Below are 21,901 nucleotides of genomic sequence, written 5' to 3'. Positions count from 1 at the left end.
CTCATGAGACATGCATCTTGGGGTTTTTGGCTCTCTGAGGATTTTGGTATATGATTCATAACGTCAGAGGCACCAGATATTCTAAACGGCATGGACCAGCATGATGTTAATGCACACCTCCTGATCAATTACAGTGTTTAGAGAAAGCTGATTTTCAGTACTAAAATGGCTGAAATTCTTATTTTATAGATTTTAAAAAAAAAGCAGTAAGGGAAGTTTCCTTGCCATTTCTGTGACATTACATGTAAAAATATACAAAGATAATAAAACATTTATTATCACTTAAGTATGGGATAAAAGCCTACCTGATTTCTTAGGTAATTAGAAAATTATGTCATTGTTTAATGAGCTTAAATGATAATCAGAGATCACACAGCCTCTGTTAAGATTAGAAACTAATTAAGAGAATTATCAGACTGAGAGCTACATAGTTAAAGGCTTTAGAGTAATGCAGTGCTATTTATTCTGAAACCTTGCAGTATCACTTAGAAATTCTCAAATATGGATAACATTACTTTGGTGTACTTTACACTGTACAAGTCATGTGTGACTCAAAATTTAGCTGAAGTGTGCTGCCAGGTGGTTACACAAATTTATTTCCAATTAACAGTAATTTTGAAGAAGCTTTACAAAACCCAGATGTATTTGACAGGCTATTGTAGGTTCCCCCCCCAAATTATAATAGGTTAGAAATACAGTTCTCTGCCATTTGGAGGCCCAGAGAGAATAGCTTCATACTAGTATATCAGAATTAGATAGAATATTCTTTATGACAACCTCAATCTATGATCAACAAGAGTTTGTTTATCTGTTTTATAATACTTATAAATTTTATAAGCATTGTCCTTTTAACAAGGAATTACAGCTTTCCCCACAATCAAAATGGAATTATTGAAATAGGAGATTGACCACAACTTCAGTCAGGATAAGACCTAAATTATAGTTAGGTGGTTCTTACTATAACATAGGACCATGGGAGGACCTTGGAAAATGATTTTCCTATCATTGCTCACTGAGCTGAGGGATATTTCATCTAACAACAAGCCACATCCATCCCTGTCAATGAGAGGCTACACATTTAAAGCAACAAAAGGAAATTGCTTTCCCTTGGGACCTAGCATTGTTAAATTGTCCCTAAGTGTTTTTAGTACATCTGTTTATGGTTCATTCTCTGTTTCAAGCTTTAAAAATATATCTCCAAAATTCCTAATAAGGAAAGTCTCGGTTTGAGGAAGCAGTAAATACCAATTTTCACAGTTTGTACCACTTCATGTAAAAAAGTCGGTCATTTGTTTCATGATTCACACTTAATTGCAAGAGATGAAAATAACTCCCAAACATGACCTAAAATGTCCTAGAAGATATTCTCAGGAATTCTGTTACAGTACTATATTAAGCTGAAAATATTAATGACAGTGAAACGTACACTACTCCATTGTTTTGACTTTTCTTCTCTGAGTGACAAAGTAAAAGTGCTAAATGTGCAATGCTACTTTCAAAGTGTGCTGAAAGCACCAGGCCTTCAGTGTATTTGTCCTAAGGCTGGGTTTTGGGCCTCCAGCGGTCAGTGCTCTTTTGTGCTGTGTCCACGACACTGTTTATGAGGTATTTGGAGTGATTTATGAGTGTTGCTTTTAGAAATCATATCCTCTGGTAGCCTGTATGTTTACAGGACACTCATTAATGTGCTGAAATGTAGATTCTGAGCTCTCATCGTTGCTGGTCTTTTCAAACTTTCAAAAATGAACATGGTGAAGGATAGAGAGGTCACATATGTTGGTGATAAGGGAATCATGGAAGGGAAGCAACTGCAGAGAGATTCAAGAGCATCCTAGGAGATACAGTGGCAAACTTAACTGTTATGAGTGTTTTATTTTGAAGGGAAAATCGTGATGAGGGATCCTGGCTGAATTCCAGTCCTACAGTAATAGGTGCAAGTGTTTCAGTTGTTGCGAAATTACTTTAATGTTTGACATGGTTTTCCATTTCTAAAGTGCTAATGTACAGTGAAGTACAACAATAAGAATTTACAGGCAAAATCAGCGGCAATGAGTACCCTGGAGGGGTACAAATAACACTGCATTGCTCACTTCCACTCTCAGGCATCCATACATGCGGCTGGCACACATGTGCACACACACATTCATACTCATTTCCCCTGCCCGCCCCCATATTTTTACATTCTTTCTATATACATATGTGTTTGGCTGTTCCACAGCACTTCCACAATAGCTGAATAGTTAGATGTGCACTTCCCTGGGTTTATGTGGCACCTTCCCTGCATTCTGTTTTTGCCTCAGTAGCCTCTCTAGCAATTGTCTGGGAATATGGTTAGCCCCTGCCCCTACACTTTGCCACTCTTGTGACAGAAATCTGCCTGTTCCTCACTGACTGACTTCTAGGGCTATACTGAGAAAGTGGGCAAAGGTACCTTCACCTGGGCTAAACGTCAAACAGGTTGGTGTACAAAGAGAACAGACAGTTTAGAATCTGTTCATTCCAGCGTCATGTTTGCTCTACAGTCAGTTTTTCCATTCAGTGTGTCACAGATGGCCTCATGATCCCCACTCCTGGAGATCTGGCTGCCAGCAGGAACACGTCCATTGTGCTCTGTTAAGAGGTTGAAAGTAAAGAACTGGCATGGGTCCTTTTGTCTGCTGCCTTCCTGTAAGGGGCTTAGGAAAGAGCTGGAGTTTTTCCATTCCTGGAATGTGCACATCTCCATATGTGGGTGAGTGATTTTGCTCAGGTAGCCAGGACTGGGAGATGCTGAAGATAACGTCCTCTGACTGCCACTTAGGAAACTCCCGCAGTCTTCCAGGGAGTCTTTCCTAGGGTGTTCAAAGGAGCACCGATTCCAGTTTCTGTAGCTGTAGGCCCACCACCCCAACTGCTTTCGACGGTGGCACTGGCATTTTAGGATCTGTATAAAAGCCCTCTTGAATTCTTTGCTTGAGCAAGGGTAGATGATTGGATTCAAGCAGCTGTTAAAGTAGCCAAGCCAAAATATCACCTTGAAGATCGTTTCAGGGGGCTTCAGAGCCGAAAACAGAGATCCTGTCCAGAAGAAACAAGCAGAGACAATATCTGAGATAATTGGTTTATCTGCCTTTAGGAAGGGCAAATGTCCCAGTTAAAATCTGTTTATTAAAAATCTTTAATGCATGTTGCTTTAATTTTTGGTCTTTTGGTAATAAAATGTTCTTTTTGTTATTGTAAAAGCTAATACGGAAATGTTTTCTACAATATGAAAGCTAAAGGATCACATAATTAAGGTAGAATTAAAAAATAAAAAGCAGTCCTTGCGTTTATATGTACACATCTGTTGCACTAACATCATTGATCTCAATGAAAGACCAAACATCCATTGTCCATGCTGCTGGTACAATGCACACATGGAATAAGGTTGTGCCTTCTTCAAAGAACTTTGCTTGTCATTTTTGAAGAAAAAGATCTAACTGTTCAGGCTTCTCAGGAGTATGTTCAGATATATAACTTCTAATACATTCTTTGGCAGCTCTTAAATATCACCCCATTTATCTAGATTATTATGGTAGTACAAACCTCTTGAAACTTGAAGTTAATTATGATACTTCCCATATCTCAGTCATTCATAAAAATGGTGTAACCCAAACAAAGAGGTTATTTTATGAATACTTCCTTTTCCGTTCACAACCAAATAATTACCCTAAAAAGGCTGCCCAAATGAAAAATTCATGCTGGGAAATCCATTTCATGTACTTTTAGTATTAAAAACATGCAATTGATCAGCTAAATTTAGCAAATGGGGCTTTATAAAAGAATGTATGACATTTTTAAAGCAAAACAGGCATTCAGCAGTTATCCAGCTGGGAAAACACCTTAGTGTCTGGCTCAAGTAATCAAAGAACAGGTAGTCAGGAGAGAATTCTTATGTCAAGAACTGGAATTAGATTTGAAGAGTTTTTCAAATAGAAGGTGACACTCAAGCCTGAATGTCATGTCTCTGAGAAGAGCGACCTTTTACACTTGGAGTGGTTTCAGATTCTCTGGGCTGTGAAAGCAGCTGAGTCAGTTGTGACTGTCAGGATGCCTTAGAGGGGAGGGATATGATTCTAGGCATATTTCCCATCTCATAGCAATGTAGAGGCCATGGCTTGGGCCTCAAAACTATGCAAAAGCACTTCCTAGCTTCTTGGATAAATAGCTCTTATGTGCCACAGCAGATACTGCTGATTATCTATATGATATTGCTGGCCTGGTGCTGACTATAGGGGCTCTGAGTCTCAGCTCACAGGAAAACCAAAGGGAGGTAAGTATGTGTCATTCCTCACACATCCACTGCCCTCCTCAGTGTGTCAGCTAGTCCCTGGCTCAGAAGAGGAAATAAGATCCTGAGATGGCATCAGCTATCTGGAAAGACTCTTCCTCCCCCTCACTTGGGCAATAGGAGTCAGGAAAGATCCTGTGAATGCAGAGTAGTAATTTTTTCCCTGGCAGTGTTTTGGTGCCAGCTAGCACTAGCTCTAGCTATTGCCTCAGAGCTAAGCAACATGCTTTCCCTTAAGGTTAAAGTGAAGGTTTTTTAAATTACAAGGTTCATAGTATTTCTTTCATGACTCCTGCACGTTAATGACTTTTACTCCATGTGCAACACTCTTGTAAGTTGAACCCATGTCCTTTATTGCTTTGCTGCTGTTGAACAATGCCTCTTCTGTCCATCTGATGGAGATGCTACATTTGTCCTGATTGATACTGCAGAAAGTACAGAGTACAACATGTCTATCATTAGAGAAATTATGAATTGTATTTGATAAATTTCCAACAGATAAATCAAATCAATGCAAGCACTTAAAACTGTGTCTTGTTAGTGTTACATACTCTTTGATGAAAGACTCAGCAACAATTCATGTGGTTCTATGGAATAAGCTGTTAAACACGTGTCAAATTCTTATAAAGCTTTAGGAAAAGTTGACCTAGGTTTATAACTGCAGCCAAGATGGGGAAGATGCTCCAAAATCTCCCACATGCACGGTTGCAAACCTTTTCAGGATTCATTTTGTCAACAAGAATTGCTAATATTTTCCTTTCAATTTAGGCAAAACAGACATTTTGTGACTTTACAAACCAAGTATAAAGCATTATTATGTACATCAAGGAACTTTTTGGAGCCCATAATGGTAAATTTCTTACATTGTTTTCTGGAACTCCTTTAAAATATATATGATTTTTAGCTCTTAAAGCCCAGTAAACCTCATGAAGGGGCTAAAGAGCTCCCATTTTTTCTTATGTTTGAATGTTGAGTGAGCAGTGGTGAATTTTTCCAGATCAGTTGGTTTGCTTTTCTCTCATACTGTAACAACTGAACATCTACAAGACATTCCTCTACCAGATTTAAATATTTTTAGGCAGATTAAATATGGACAGACTAAACGCTATGGTATAGTTTTCAATAAAATTTAAAAAAACACATTAAGGAAGTTTACTGACAAATTTGGGAAATGCCCTAAGGACACAGAAAATGAGCTAAGCTAGAGAGAAGAAAACTGGGAACCAATGCAGATAAATTGTGTTTGTATAATTTATATTGCACGTGAACTGAATACAACTATATACAGTAGACTGAGACCAAACAAGGAAAAAGGTAGAAAGCTGAGTGCTGAAAAATGGTGAATCTTTGTAAACTGCTTCAAGAAATATGTGTTCCTTAAGGAATAAAAAGGTAAGGAGCTTATGCTTATCTCATGATAATCTGTTTTTCAAATGCCATTTGAAAAAAATGACAGCAAGCCATTTTCAGCAGCTGCAGAAGCATTTTCAAAGCTCTTTAATTTTAAAGGGCAGTAACACAAAAGAGCAGAGAATTTCCTCATAGCAACCCTGACTGACAGAGGCACCTTGTGTTCAGGCCTGATTCTAGAAAAATCACTGAGCCCCAATCAATCATTTAAAAGCTATTATGACCTTAGCTGAGTCATTAACAGAAAATTTGGTAATAGATCCGTTTGGAAAGCTATGTGGTGTTGTGATTTAAAAATAAAGATCAGCATTTAGCTACAGTAATAGAAACATTTTGAAATTAAGAAATCCAGGAATAAGTGTCAAAGAGTTAAAGAAAACACTGATTATTAAACAGTACTTCATTCCCCACTTTTCCCTGGTCCTGCAGACAGCACCACACAAGTGTTGCTTCACTCTTAAATTATACACAAACTAGTAGATTAAGTTTTCACAAGAAGGCAAAGAGTATGCTTTTCTGAACAAGGAATATTTATTTGATAAATAAGCCATTGATTTATAGACTGGTGTGTTAGTTGCTCTTATTTTAGACTGATGTATTAAAACTGGATAGAATTCTTAACTCCTCTACCCTTTTGCAGATATCTATATATATATATGCAATTGCTCTGAAGGGGGATGGATTCGATCTATGAATTTTGTCTATGGTATAATGCACTATTGTTTCCTAGTTTTTTTCAAAAGTCAGATAGTAGATGATTATTCCAAGCAGGCCCTAGCAATAAGGGAGGACACTGCACTCCCAGTGAGAATAAATTCATCTATAAGAGCACGACTCATTTGCTCTCAGAAAGCACTTTTCATGTGTCATCCTGACTTTGTGCCATCCTCCTGATTTTACCAGTGGGCAATCTGAGCTAGGGCAAGGTAAAAGCAATCAGCTGAAGGTCATGTGCTAAATCATTTTCACCAGTAAGAAAGTTTTTGTTTTACCAGGAAGAGAAACATGACTCTCTTAACCACTAGAATTCACAGTGGATAGTACAGTGCATTCAAGTGGTGTATTTGGTGGGTCTTTCTACTTTTGCCACCACCAAAGAAAAATCAGAATTCAAGAATGTTTCCTGAGATTAGCAGAAACTGGTTGATGCATGTGATCAGCTATACTGCTGGCCCTGCAGAGACTGTATGCAGTGACTACATGATTGTAGCAAAACTCCACCTATGAAGGAATCCATGGCTAATGAAGGGATCCTCTACCACCAAAAGCTACAGATGCTCTGAAATGTAGTAGTTTTGTAATACCGCTTTCATCATGGTAAAGGGAAAAGGACTGAGAACAGACATGACAATTTATCTTTAAAAACATAAAAGCTACCTGCAAAGAAGAAGGAAATTAAATTGTTTTCCATGTCCACAGTGGCATATATACGAAGCACGGGGTTTTGAATTGCAGAAGATAAACTGATATTATGAACTGGGAAACACTTTCTGTCTTCCAAGATAGAAATATTCTGGAACATATGGCCCAATAAGGGTGTAAAAAAATCTAACCCTGGAGCCTCTTCAAAACAGAGTAGACACATCTACTGATTTATGTATAGCTGATCCAGCCTTTCGGTTGGAGGATGCCCTGAATGACCTCTTCAGATCCCTTCTAGTCCTTCTTTCTCTGATTAACTCTGCAGAATATAACTGTGTTCATCAGGAAAATTTTATGGCTTAAATTTTGGCAGCCTAGCAGAGTTTTACATTTGCAGTACTGGAATCCCACTGACACTGTGGTTTTAGATCCCCTTGGTAAATATATCCATTATTTAGGTGGAGGATTAACTGTTAGAAAAATGGAATGTCCAAGACAGATACTTATTTGGGCACTTATTCTCTTCAGGGCTTTGGAAAGTTACTGAGTTTTTGTGTTCAGTCCCTCCTCACTGGGTGGAAGCCCAGCCTGAGTTTTCTACAGAGAGAGAAGAGAAGCTGTTCTTTATTATCCAGAAGGTGGTTTAGATGTATTTTTAAGTATAGTTTAATTTGGTGACTATTGTGCAAAGCCTCACTGCCTTTCACCATATAAAGATATGAAAAATATTTTGATTAGCTTGTATATTTTTAACATTACCCTTTTCCCTACCTTGTTCTGGGAATTAACAACAATACCTTTTATTTAGCTGCACACATGCTTTACCTCATAATTAACCTGTCAGGAGCAAACAACTGTGGGCTATTTTGGTACTTTGATAAAATGATAAAGCTAAGCCTACTAGACACACTCTCTAAACATCAGACTAATATTTCTTCCCCTAATCTCCAACTACTTTCCCATCACAGTCTGATAAACAGATTAAATATTTCCCTGTACTGATTTAGATTGCTTTTCAAAATGGCTGGAAAATTTTGCATATGATTATCTCCTCAGTGATTTATTTGTGATGGAGGTAGCCAGAGTGACTTCCCTACTCAAACTGATTGCTCTCCTGATGCTTCATGTTTAACGGCTTCACTCAAAGGGAATGTATATTTTCTATTCTCTTTTATTTTTCTGCACTAAACCCTATGATTTATTGAACATAGCACCACAATCTTACCTCTGATTGCACCGTTGACACCAATGAAGTTTTTTCAAAGCCTGCATCCAGCACAAATGAAGAACGGGAAATATTTCAGAAACTCAATCAACTAGATCAATTTTGATTGTTTTTTGCCCATGCTCACCGGACTTGATAGAGCTATTCAGTTTGGAAATACACTGAGCAACAGCAAATATAAAAAGGAATTAAGAAGTATTTTATTTAGTAAAAGTAATTTCATTTAGGGTCTGACTGGTTCTTTATAACGAATGCTTTACTACACAGAAAGTAAGTAAAACACCCTCAGTGAAATTAACGATCACCGTGGGAAACAATTTGCCATATTAATTGTCTTCACATATTCTGCAGAATATCTGGCCAGAACACCGCTGAGACATTAAAATTCAGAGTCCACTGGAGTCAGTGGGAGTCTTCAAAAGCCTTTGTAAAGGCTCATAAGGGCTTCAACAGACTTTGGAAGAATCCTTAAAATAGCAGGGTGAGCAGCAGGAAAATCTTCTGGACTGGCTTAATCCCAATACTCTTAATTAACAAAAACTCTTCACTGAAGGAGGTTTGGATGTAGCCTTCTGCAGAGGAGAAACACACACGCATGCCTGCGCATACACACACCACTCTCTCATATCCTTTCCTGCTCTGTTATTTTTCTTCCATCTAAGTATCTGCTCCTTCACTACTTCTCACAACTGACTGCTGTATTTGTAGAGAAAGGAAGATGGAAAGTTAAGACCTTCTATTTAAGGATCCTTAATGTAATAGTTGGCGAACTTCTTGACAAAAGTGTAATACATGGGACATGTTTGAGTTTCCACTTCCATTTTATGAAAGAAGGAAACTTAGCATCAAAATTACACCTGCCAATGCAACCAACCAACCAGATAACCTCCCCCAAACTACTTCCAGTAGAAAGGAAAAAATTTGCTACTCCCGTTGTGTATGTATGCAAAGTGATCAGATACTATAGTGATTAGCTGGAGTTTAAATCTGAAAAATAACATGTAAGATAATGTTTATGAGCTAAAACTTTTGAAATTGAACTTTGATATTTCTGTGCCAACCTACTCTGTGTGGCCCTTCCAGTCACACAGACAAATTAACAACTAGGTATAAGTGACCAACAGTTGTTTGTGACAACCGTCTTTTGTGAAACATCACTGGGTGCCATTGTGTGGTTATACTCCCTCCCTTCATCCTTCATGCAAGGAATATTTATATGTATTTATACATGATGGGCCTGAAAGCCAAGTACTTAATAGAATTACAGAATTATTGCATTGGGAAGGGATGTTACAGGGTCTCTTGTGCAGGCCCCTGCTCAAAGCAGGGTCAACAATTCATTAGATCCCCTGAAGCGTTCCCTTCTCCAGGCTGAAGAGGGCTGAAGTTCCTTCGCCCTCTCCTCACACAACGTGCTCCTCCACTGGACTTACTCCAGTTTATCATTGTCTTCCCCTACATGGATGCAGTACTCCAGACATGGCCTAATGACTGTTGAACAAAAGGGCTTAAATAACTTCGTTCCATCTACTGGCTCCATTCCTGTCATACAGCCCAATATGCTGCAGCTTGCATCTGATAGGGGCATCTGAAAAATTCTACATCCTGTGTTAGTTTGTGTGAGTCATCTTCATGGGAGAGGGTACTCTGTGTGTGTGTATTTTCAAGAATGCCATATATTTATTATTTGTACCCAGTGGGAGGAAAATTTTAAACTATTAATGTTTTCTTAATCTAAAATTAACCGCATTCTCATTTACTGTCTGCCTTCTCTTTAATATCTGCTTTTTTTTTTTTTTTTTTTTTTTTTTTTTCTGTCCAGGCATGTTCACTTTCCAGTTACTTATTTCTTTTCTTCCTCTTAATGTTTAATTATTTATTTCTACTCTCCTTATGTCTTGTTTAATTTTTAACTCCAACTGCTAATCTCCTTTCTAATCACTTTATGTTGTGATAGTTGACTTCCTATTAATTAAACATCCATTTAAAATAATTTGCGTATTTGATATCAATTAAGTATCTAAATTGCTCAGAGAATCATCAGTTCTGTTCAGAATCAAGTATATGACACTTAGATTAGATAATAGTTGGGCAGGACTACTGTGAAGTTCCTGGATTTAAGGAGAAAAGGTTTCTATGGGTGAGTTTTGGGTTATCAGATGCAGTTTTCTGCCTGTTACAAAAAAATGGCATTTCAGAGTGTTCTAAATCCGGTTTTTCTTAGATGAGAGCCAACCTAGGGTGAGTGTATGTTCCTGTTTACTGGAACAAATACAACATTTGTTTTTATTGAAACAAAATGGTCTGGAATTGTTTAAGAATTTCACTGTGTGTCTGTTGATATCCCAGTAACAGCAAACTAGCTTCAATAAAACATGTTGTGAAGCAATAATGAGGTAGGAGACCTTTACTGCACAGGTTTTTGTCATTGTCTTAATATTAAAGAAAAGCCATACAATTTGAAACTACTTGGCTTTATTTGTAACAAGTAGAAATTGAAGTGTTTCAAAACTTGAAACACCGAGTGGGGGTATTATGGAGAGAAACCCACCTTCTTGTTTGAGTATCGTAACAGAAATATTTAGACAATTGGTAAAAAGTATTTGGAAGTTTTGTTATAGAGTCTGGTCAAATTTAAACAGTTAAGATACCCTTGGAAGGCAGATTTATTCTCCTTCATTCAGAGTAGAGAATTATTCAATTTTGGTGCAGCTTGGAGTAATTCTGACTGGATTTAAATCTGAATTTTTCAACATTCCAGGCAAGAGAAAATGTCAGTGTTTTAAAAACTGCTGTAATGATGAAAAGGCATTGCAAAATACAAAATGATAACAAATGAGTTCTGAAACATGAAGACCAGGAAACTTCAACAATATCAAGTCACTGTCTCTCAATCTGTTCTTGAGAAGAAACTTTTTGCAAAAATGAGAATTGTTTTGCAAGAAATTTGTTTTATGATGGAACTCAGCCTTCCTGTGAAAAGTGACTTGATCAGATTTGTGATGTGATCAGTGAGAGACTTTCCCGGTGCCAGGCAGTAGCTGGGTGATGATGATGGCCTGGCTGGGAAGCTCTGCCTCTCCCCAGCAGTTCACGCTGTCATTCCTGCTGCAGCCCTAACTGCTGGTAGCTGCTAGTGGCTGAGTTACGGCCACTTCCTAATGGACAGGGAAAGCTCAAATGCCACATGCGTATAGCCAGTAAAATTCTCCCTGTAAAAGTAATAAGCTGCCTCTGACTAGAGTTGCTATGAGTATGAGTTTAGAGAATGTGGAAAGGATGTGTTCGTCTTTTATTTAAGCTTTCTGTGGGCCTTTTTACCACATGCTTAGGCGAGTCAGCATGCGAGGGTTTTAAAGCTAATTGGATTTCTAAAGCTCCTGATTTCTTTCCTTCCAGCATTCAGTGTTTGTTTACATTCCCCTGGACTTATTTAGTATAGGAAAAAACCCCACAGTTTACAAACAGTAGAGGATGAAATAGAGAGTATGGTTATAAAATTAAGAGTTGATCAAGCTGGGAGGGGCTGCAGGCCTTCTGGAGAAGAGGGTTAGGATAACAGTGAAAAAAGATCTTGAGAAATAGGAAAAGCATCCAAAATCAACAGAGTAAAATTCAATAAAGAAAATGAAATGAAAGATGGTTAAATTATAACTACTACAAACAAGTAACGATGGCTAGCATTTGGGGTTTGGTTTTGAGAATGTTGGTGTCTCAGTGGGATACCTTGGGCTGCATATCCCAGCAGTGCCTGGGCTGCCGGCTGGGGGACACCATGGGAATCACAGCAACCCCAGAGTCACCAACACGGTGCAGAGCTGCACACCATTTGTGGGCAACTTGTGTGTGTGTTGAGGGAGAGCATTTTGCTGTTGAGGAAGGAGAAACATCACAAGGAATAACTGACTAAGTGACATTGTAGAAGATAATGTGGGAGATCTAGAAATACAAAGATGATGCTGTTGCAGGTACAGCAGTTCTCATTCTTCATTTTATTAACAGGTACATTAGGTATATGTCCAAGGATCTAGGACAGCTATTAAGAAAAGTGTCCTGGTTATGAGGAATTTATGTCCTAGAGCTGACTAACTATAGCAGTTGTGAGATTCTCTTTGCTGGAGCCTTCTGGCCCTACAGTGAGCAAATACTTGTGAAGGGTGGTGAAGGTATTGTTCAACCAGCCCTTCATTTATCTGTTTTACAGTTGAGTCAAGGATGTCACAGAGAGAAATTTCCCCTAACTGTCCTGATGGGGTTAAGGTGTTTAATACAGATTCCTCCATCCCAGTCAAAGAGGGAAATAAATGTCTGCAAACGAACACATTATTGGCATTAAATAAATGCAGTAACTCCTACCAATCTAAGGCCTGATCCTGTGTAGACAAGTTCTTAAGCAGGCAAATGAAAGTGGCAGACATACATAAATGAAGAATCTGACCATTAGAGTACATCCTCCTATGGATATGTTCATGATTAGGAGCAAAACCTAGGGAAAATATTTTCCTTGCTGTCTCATAGTCTGAGAAAGGTTATTGTTTCTATTTTCCTATCCTAATTAACATTCACAATTTCTTATCACCCACACTATCTATCTGTGATAAAGGATGTCTCATATTTCAGATGAACAAATCACTTCTATGAGACCTGCATGAACTTCAATCACATTGGCTCAAATTTGAAAGCCTTTTAAAGGCTCCAAAAATAGACACTTCTCTAGGATGGCCAAAATAAAACCAGGGCTTTATCTCCCTGGAAGCTTTGCTGATGGAAGTTATACTACAAATAGTGATCAGATCTTTTAACTAAACCCCAGAGTTGCTACACCTTACATTATAAACAATCGCAAAGCAGAGTAACTATATTTGCATTTTTAAAGGGACAGTGCCTATGTATTTAACTGCAGAGCTGCTAACAATGGCACTCTTGGCATGGTAAGATTGTCCCTGATTGATAAGCAGAAGTTAAGAGATAAATTGTCATTTCCAGAGATCTTGTTCTGGTCTGCAGTCCATGACTGTCCTTCTTACAGTGTCATACAAAAGATGGTGTTGACGCTTAAAGCATTGAGAGTTGAAAATTATTTTTATAAACTTATGATGCAACAGACCATTTGCAAGTTGGTATTTAGGAGAGCAACAGAAAAGACAAACAGGAGCTTTATTTGCCCAGCACAGACAATGAAAGAGGAAAGCTGTACTTCAAAAAAGAGCAACAAAAAAAGTGCAACAAGATTAAGGTTTTTCATGCCTCATCTATAGTTGTCATATTATCAGAAATATTCAATAACAGATTATTGAGATACAAGATATGGAAAATACATGAGAGAAGGAAAAATTCCATTGAGCACTTACATTTTTTACACAAACCCTAAATATCCTATATACTAGTCTATCATCTCTCAGTCCAGGATAGCTATGATGACTTACACTACGGAGAGAATTCACTTATGTTTAAATTGTGTTGCCCTCATATATAAATACAATAAAATCAAGATCAATTTTAGTAAGAATCTTGTTCAGTGTGTTAAAACTGGCAGTAGATAGGGACAGAAATATTATATTATTTTGTCCAAAAGAGTTACAGACCTTTGCAGCTTGCTAACTAGAAAGAATATGGGCTAAGCTTATGCTTGTTTTGTAAATGATTATCTGATTAAGGGAGTCTAGAAAAGCTAATCTAAGTCTGCTGACATTTCATTTATTATACTTAAATATCTAAATATCTTCAATTACTGGGCATGCTTTGGTGTCTTTTTCTCCCCTTCTTGTTCTGACTTGTAACTGAGGCAATCTGTCTTGGACATTGTTGGTAAATAATAGGATTCTAGCATGGACTTGCGTAACACAGCTGAAAGAGATTGTATGAACTTCCATTATATTTTTTCTCTTTTGTTACTTAGAGACTGATAGTTATCGCTTTTCAGTTTCTAGGTGTCACTTGAAAGACCATCAAAATAGCTCAAAATCTTGCAATGGGCTATGGAGGACTTTAGTGAAGATACTATAAAACTCATCACTTTTTGTTCATGTCTGTATTTCACAGATAGGTACACTAAAGAACATGCAGCTGAGATCCTGAGGTATGGCGTCAATGCTTTAGGACCACATGTATAACTACTCAGTGCTTTCATCATGACTGCCAACCTGAGCAGTAGCACATGCGTTTGCAAATACTTTTAAGTACCTTGAGCCTGCTGCCTTGCTGGATGCTGAAAGCAGTGTTTCCTCTGAAATGATCACTTCTCTCCTGTCTTTGATTTCAGTAGTTTTGAGATTTCGTACTGATGCCCAGTGTCTCACTCCCGATTTTTTTTATTCCTTGGAGCTTTCTCATTACCTGACACAGGAATTGCTGCAATCCCTCAGGTTGAATAGTCAACATGAGCTGACTTCTTTGATTTTTTTCTGTATTGCTTTGCATATTTGTTTTTGTAACACTGTACACTTGAAGATTTCTCTTTGTTCCTCTGACTGGTAAATCAAAAGCCTACATAGGAAGTACCCCAGAATTTGTACAGTTTTATCTGCTTTGATAACAAAAACTTTGTTCTAAAAAATAGGAGTCTGTAAGTAATTGATAATTGTCATCCTTTGCAAACCAAAAGGCTTAAACTAGGACTTAAGGGAGGCTCTTTTAGTAGTAAAATGAGTAATCTTGAAATAACCTAGTCCTCCACATGTGACAAAACATGCTGTACTGATCAAGAAATGCCCTTATGATGTTTAGTTTTACGGGAATTGGCTAGAAAATAGGAGGAGCAGGTTCCTGCTGTCACCTGTGTAATTGAACATTGTACCAGTGATTGATCTGCAAGTGGGCAGAGGGTCAGATTGCCACATATATATTTAATTTGTCCAAATTCTGTATAACTATTAACTTGAGAACATCAAATCTAGAGAGCTAGGCTAGTTGGAGAGGGGAAGAGGGGACAAGACCAAAATGAGATGAAAGACAAAACCAGGCCTAAAGCCTTGCAGAAAGCAGAACCCAGTAGCATTGACAGCACTGAACCTAATGCCTTGAAGTGTTTCCCATGGAAAACTAAGTAGCCTAATTTGGTATTTTTGGTGCAGAGATGCAGAGGTTGGGCTGATGTAACATAAATCTACATACTCTACTTGAATAACATTTCGAGAATAATTTTGTAGTGGCTGACCTGCAGCATGCAGAATATTTTTATGTTCTTTTTTATTATTTTATAGAGAGGTTTCAAAAGCTTAATATATAAGGATAGTCAAAACAGTTGTATCTTCATTATGAGACTCTTGGGACCTTATCCCACTGCCAGTTAAGTTACAAGAACTTTGTTTCTGACTTCAGTGGATAAGATTACAGTTTTTTGGGAGCAGGGGTAGTTGGGCTCTGAAATGGGAAGTGAATAATGCTCCCCTGATCTCCACTGGTGTTAAGCAATATTCTGGAGAAGTTAATACGCTGGAAGTAATAAGTTTTCCATTTGTAGGAGGTGTGTGTGTCTGGGAGAAGACTGGAAAGCCCACTCTAATATGTCAATTAACAGAAATGAGACCAAACTTTTACCTAGTAGGCAGGGGAAAACATATATCTTTCATTCTGGATTAATTTTTAAAATAAAGGTATTGGCTTAAAATTGGATATTCATTTGTTTAAAGGAGGGGATTTTAATGAGTGTTACCTTATTTCTGCAGAGCTCTAGTCTTTAGATAAAAATAATCTATTTTACCTAGCATTTTTCATCAGTGCATATTTAATAGAGTCCTAATGCCTAAAAAAGGATTTGTATTAGGGGAAAGAAAAGAAACATTTGTTTTAAAGAAGCAAGATATTTACTTTTCAAAGCTGAGTCATTGAATTTATGGCACAAGAAGTTGTCTCAAAGACACATATGTCTTCATTTTGTTTTTTTATGCTGTACTACAAATAATTTTGAGTGGCAACACAATTGTTATCAAGCCATGGGGTGTTTATGAATGTGTGCAACAAGGATATTTTGTATCTCTATTGCTATCTGGAAAGAATATCTGGTAGCTACTGGAACAAAAACAAATTTCCGACATGATTCTCTTTGATACCAGTTTTGCTGCATCATCAGGTGCTTAAAACTAAAGGCAGCATGGTTCAGTCCTACAAAAAGAGATTGTAGGTCATTCCGTGTGATGATCATTTCATGATGCTCAGTACATGATAGTGCCAGTGCTGTAATTCCTCTCCATAGCTGTGTACAGAGCTCTGTCAGAGAGCTTTCCTTGCAAAGCCTTTTGATACTTGCTTGAAAAACACTCTGTAAGTGTTAATATTATTTATTTTCCTTTGTCGTGGAATATTTATTCAAGCAATATCCCTGCTTTCAGCACCGCATCAGTTCCCAGTACATATATCTGCCACCAATGCAATAATCCTTTATCTAGAATATAAAAGTGGGTAGCTGTGGAATATATTGAAATTCCAGAGTGGAAGAATTATAATTTTCTGGGAAACTAGTAGAAGAGCTGAGAACACTTTTAACATGAAGGAAACTACATATAAGCAGATTTGTTAAGACATGGGTTTGGGGTGTTGCAGAAATAATGTTTATCGACTTGTCAAATGTTTTGTGTTTGGATCCCCAGAAATCCAGAGCTGCTCTGCTAACACCATTCTGCAGAGTCATGGCATTACTGAGTGAAGCATGGAGCAAAACCCATAGTAAGTATGTGGATGTGAGGGTAGGATTTGGGTTAATGGTGCAAATACAAGGTATGAAAAAATACAGGCTAAGGAAGAAGCCTATCCTTCCCATATAGGGAAGGTAAGTATCTAGTCTGCACTCAGTAGCAGAAATGGTATTGTAGTTTGCAGTCTTGCACTGATGAGCAAGTGGGTTGTGATTAAAGCATCCCAGGGCACCTATGGAGAGTTTTGTAAATCACTGGTACCTTTTGGATTCTATGATTTGCCTACCACTGAAACTGGTTTCATACCATTGTGTGCTTTTGTAAGTGTTTTTAATAGCAATAATTTAATTTTGTGACTTCAAGACACAAAGCAAAAGATTTCTGGTATGAAGAACTGCAGCACACAGCAAGCTCCTTAAGAAGTCTTTCTCCAGCACTCTACGCTCTTTTTGTTTAAGAATGGCTGCAGTATGCATGTCAGGAAAAGGTCTTTTCCCCTGTTTTAGTGAGCAATGCTTTAGTCATGCCTAACACCATTAATTAACTTTGCACTGATACACAGAGATGAAAAGTACAAGCTTCTGAAGTGTGCCGAATAAATTAAAAAAAAAGAGATCGGGGACAAGGAACAAAGCCAGCCCTATTCCTAGTCAGCAAAACAAAGGAAAATACCTACTATTTAAAAGCATTTGGATGCTATGTTGGATACTATGTGTACCTTTTTTCCCGTTCTTAGACTAAAGGCTATCAGTTCAGAGTTGGGCCCCCAGAATGATTTCTACACAGAGGACAGGAGAGCCAGCAGTCTATATTGCAATGCCAAGATGCTGATTTTTTCACTCTTTCACTTTTTCGACTAACACAATGGCAACTCTTTCTGAACCTCAGCTCTGTGGGGCAGCAAGTGCTCACAGCGCTGAAGTGAGAGTGTTGGGGGTTACAGGCACTCAGTCTGTGGGGTCAGAGCCCACAGCAGTGGGCTTGGACCTTCAGCCTACCCAGCACCTCTGCCAGCACACAGTGTGCTGTGGTGGAGGCTCTCAGCTTGTCACCTCACTGATGCCTTGGGCACAATGTATATGGGAGATAAAATCATATTGTGACAAGAAATAAATTCTCCTCTCAGGTGTCTTAAGCAATGACTCATTAAGCCTCCTGGTAAAGACCAGGAGTTTTGAAATAACTTCTCAAAGGGAAAACTGCCACTCTTTTAAGAATCTTGTTTCTCACACTGCTTCTGCCCTGTAACCATAAAGTTTTTAATGGACTAATATGCATCTGTGTTCCTTGAACAGTGTCAGTAGCTATAGTGGCTTCTGCTAGCTAAGGATATGTTCTGCTGCATTCACGTTTGCTTTTTTTTCCCCAAAGTTCCTTCAATAATTCAAAATCAAGGAGGGAATCTCTCTTATCAGGGAATCATGAACTACTAGCTACATATCTAGTACTACTACTAGTACTGTATGGTGAAAATATATTTCTATCCACAGATGTGTATTTTTGCAATAGCTGGAAACTTGCTCTATGTTATAAACTTTCTTTAAGAGCCAGCACAAGGACTTAAACTTTTGTAGCCAGAGAGAACGTTGCTCACCATTTTCTTGCATTTGGAGTTCTTCACATCCTTAACATTAGCTTTATCTTGAATCATAGAGGTTTTTAAGTTTATGATACAATAAACTAGAGATTATAAAGTTGCCCTGCAATAGCTTAAGTAGTTGTCTTGCAGTAAAGATTCTAGTCTAAATGATACTACACATTCACTGAAATTATAATTTATAACACTTCACCAGAACCAGGTTGCTGAACTCAGTTTAGTTTTCTACAACAGACTCTAAAAATATTCGCTTACCACTCAATAAGAAATGCTTTGGTAGGGTAACTAAGTAAACATGAATACAGAACATTAATAAAGGCTTTTTCTCTCTTTTCTTTTTCCACCTCTTTCCATATTTAGGCTGCCAGACTCTCTGTGTCTCAGAGAAATTAATTTTAGACAGATATTTTTGAAAGCTTAGTAATTCAGTGTCTTGAGATACTCCACTTCAGAGGTAATGCTAATATTAAAAACAATACAGGCAAATTTCACAAGGACTTGGGAACACAGAACAAATCAAAAAAGCAAACAAAAAGCTGCATAAAATGCTTTAATAATGTTTTAAAGTTGAAAGTGAGCAAAGTGGCTGCCAAAATTTCACATGGCTGACTCCTGAAATGCTTGAATTAAGACCTATTGAAACCAGTGAGAACCTTTCTGTGGGGATCAGTGGGCTTTGTGTGTTTACTTTGGGGATTTGATCAGTTTGAACTGAGAACTAGAACTTTTTCAGCTTCCCAAAGCTCGGGGAATCACCTCATCATTAGATCAGGTTCATTTCCATTTAAGACACCTAACAATGCCACAAGACCTACTGTGTTATAGTGCAAACATGTAATAGTAAACTAAAACAAGAACATTTCAGTGCTGAAACTTTTTTTATCTTATCTAGGATTTTTGTCAAAGCACCCTGTAAAATAGGTTTCTGAAAGCTAATTAAATTCAAACAAAGACCATAAAGGGGGATTTAATATATAAACTCTGAAGATATTGTCCCCTGATTTGACATCTGCCCCATCAGGGAGGGATTAACAGATGAGCAGACTTTGTGCAGGCTGCACACTTCACAGAGTTTCAGCATGAGTCTGAAAAAGCCAACATCAGAAGTAAATTACTTTCACTTCCCTTCCTTTCATCTGTTCACAGCAGTTCTCAAAATGATATCTACTTATCATTTGTCTGATTTTTTTCAAAGGTATTTTTGTAATAAACAACTAAACCTCTTCCTCCCCCTCCCCTCACAAGCCCTTGATTACCAACTTACCTAGTGGCAGAACGATGAAGAAAGGTAGCCAGCACAAAATAAACATGCCAACCACAATTCCCAATGTCTTGGCTGCTTTCTTTTCTCTAGAGAATTTAAAAAGTTTGAAAGCTAAGGTGTTCCTGGGATTATGACCCTTGGATTTTGTGCTGTTTAATGCGTCCTCATGAATGTTCCTGTAATGAATCCGTAAAGTCAGCTCCTTGGAGTTGGACATTTCTTTCATAACCCCAGCCTCCAGGTTTTTAGTAGTCCTTTTTGCCACTATGTAGACCCGACAATACATCACGAGGATGACGATTAAAGGAATGTAAAATGACCCCAAGGAAGAAAACAAAGCATAGAATGGTTCTTCAGTGATACGGCACTCTTTATCGTCCTTGGGTGCTGGCTCTTTCCAGCCCAAAAGAGGCCCAATAGAAATCACCATGGAAAGAACCCAGACACCTAGGAGAGCTAAAATTGCCCTTCTTCTTGTTACCAAAGTTGGATACTGGAGAGAATAACGTACCCCTATATATCTGTCTATAGAAATTGCACACAGACTTAAAATAGAAGCTGTACAGCATAGCACATCAACTGCTGCCCAGATATCACAAAATATCCTCCCCAAAACCCAGTAGCCAAGGATTTCCAGTGTAGCAGAGAATGGAAGGACAGTAAAACTCAGCAACAAATCTGCTATTGCAAGGTTAATTATGAAATAGTTTGTAGGGATTCTTAAATGTCTATTGCAAGCAACAGAGAGAATTACCAAGATATTACCTATAATAGCAAAGAGTATAAAGGCACCTAGGATAAGCCCCACAATTATCGCCCTACGGATATCCAAGGCAGGTGAATCCAGATTGCTTGCTGTCTCATTGGAGTTGTTTGCAGAAAGATTGCCATTATTTAGTGCAGACACTTTCAGATATCCAGGTACCGATGAATTGGATTTATCGCCGAGGTAGGTATTCATCTTAAAAATCATCCTCCATAGCAAATTACGATTGGGTCCCTTGCACAACACGCAGGTGGTTTGAGTTCAGTTGAAAGTTATCTCTCTACCCAAGAAGTTGCTGCAAAGCCCCCGCCGGTTTTAGATTGAGAACTCATCTCCTCAGCAAGCTGTCAGCTATGAGCACGTAAAACTTGCACAGTGTGAAGTCCTCTGAAGCCTGTCAGAAATAATAGGCTGTTCAAACTTGCTTAATTTCTCATACGAACTCGTTTAAACAGAAATTAGCAGGCAGAAGTCTTGGCTGGAGCTCGAAAGTAGCTGTTTCGATCATGACGTCCCTGAAATAAAAGATAGGTTTACTGTTCTCCCTTGTGGATCTGTGGTTCTGTTGGAAGGATGCCCCTGTCTAGCTGCTGTGACATGCGTCTCCGAGGAGTTTGTCAGCATTTAGGCAGCTCTGCATGAACTGCCCGTCTGTGCTCACCCTGCATGTGCTGGTGACATCACTGTGGCCGGCCCGGGCCAGCGCTAGAGGGCAATGCAGTGCAACTTAAAACTTCCGTATCAAAGTCTGAAAGCTAAACAAATGGAATATATCAATCTTAATTAAAGCATTTGCCACATAAATCTGGAATGGAAACCTTCAAAAAAACAGTTTCATTATCTGAGAAAAATATACTCGGTGGGATGTGGTGAAAAAAGCAATTTCAGTACAAAATGATCTAGTGCCCTTTGCCTTTTGCTCACTGAGGAAATGTATTTGAGTTTATTCTGTAATCGAAGTGAATCACATGCCATTTTAGAGAACAAATCATCTCCCACCTGCTAAGGACAAATAGGCAGGTTCCAAAAATCCCGAATCTATTTATAGATTCAGTATTTAATGATGGCATAAAAATATACATGATGTAGTTTGTTTCTAATTGTAAACTTTCTGTTAATAAAGCAAAACTAACAGATGATCAAACCCAGTATCTCTATTAAGATCTTTATGTTTGTCCTGTACTCCTGTGTATCAGGCACATCTGTGGCTTCATCTCCTCTTTTTTACCTAGATAACTTTTCTAAGCATAGGTGCATTATGAATCCCAGCCTTGAACAGAGCTGAGCACCCTCACCCACAGCCAAAGTGAAGGCAATAAAAAGTATTTAGTAGCC

At 38.1% G+C, this 21,901-nt stretch overlaps 1 protein-coding gene across 1 annotated transcript in view; it reads right to left on the bottom strand.

Annotated features, from left to right (window-relative positions):
* Positions 1–1,957: 1,957 nt before the first annotated feature.
* ADRA1B (adrenoceptor alpha 1B) overlaps positions 1,958–21,901 on the bottom strand; it is a 34,105-nt gene continuing 14,161 nt past the window's right edge. The window contains exons 2-3 of the mRNA XM_026858191.1: positions 19,801–21,081; positions 1,958–3,057 (exon numbers count right to left, since the gene is read on the bottom strand). Of these exons, the coding sequence (XP_026713992.1) occupies positions 2,495–3,057; positions 19,801–20,773 (1,536 nt within the window). The 5' untranslated portion in view covers positions 20,774–21,081 and the 3' untranslated portion in view covers positions 1,958–2,494. The remainder of the gene's footprint in view (positions 3,058–19,800; positions 21,082–21,901) is intronic.

Source organism: Athene cunicularia (genome assembly GCF_003259725.1).
Source record: "Athene cunicularia isolate RWA chromosome 13 unlocalized genomic scaffold, athCun1 chr13_part1, whole genome shotgun sequence".
In the NCBI taxonomy this organism is placed as follows: Eukaryota; Metazoa; Chordata; class Aves; order Strigiformes; family Strigidae; genus Athene; species Athene cunicularia.
This window is presented reverse-complemented; position numbering and strand designations above follow the sequence as displayed.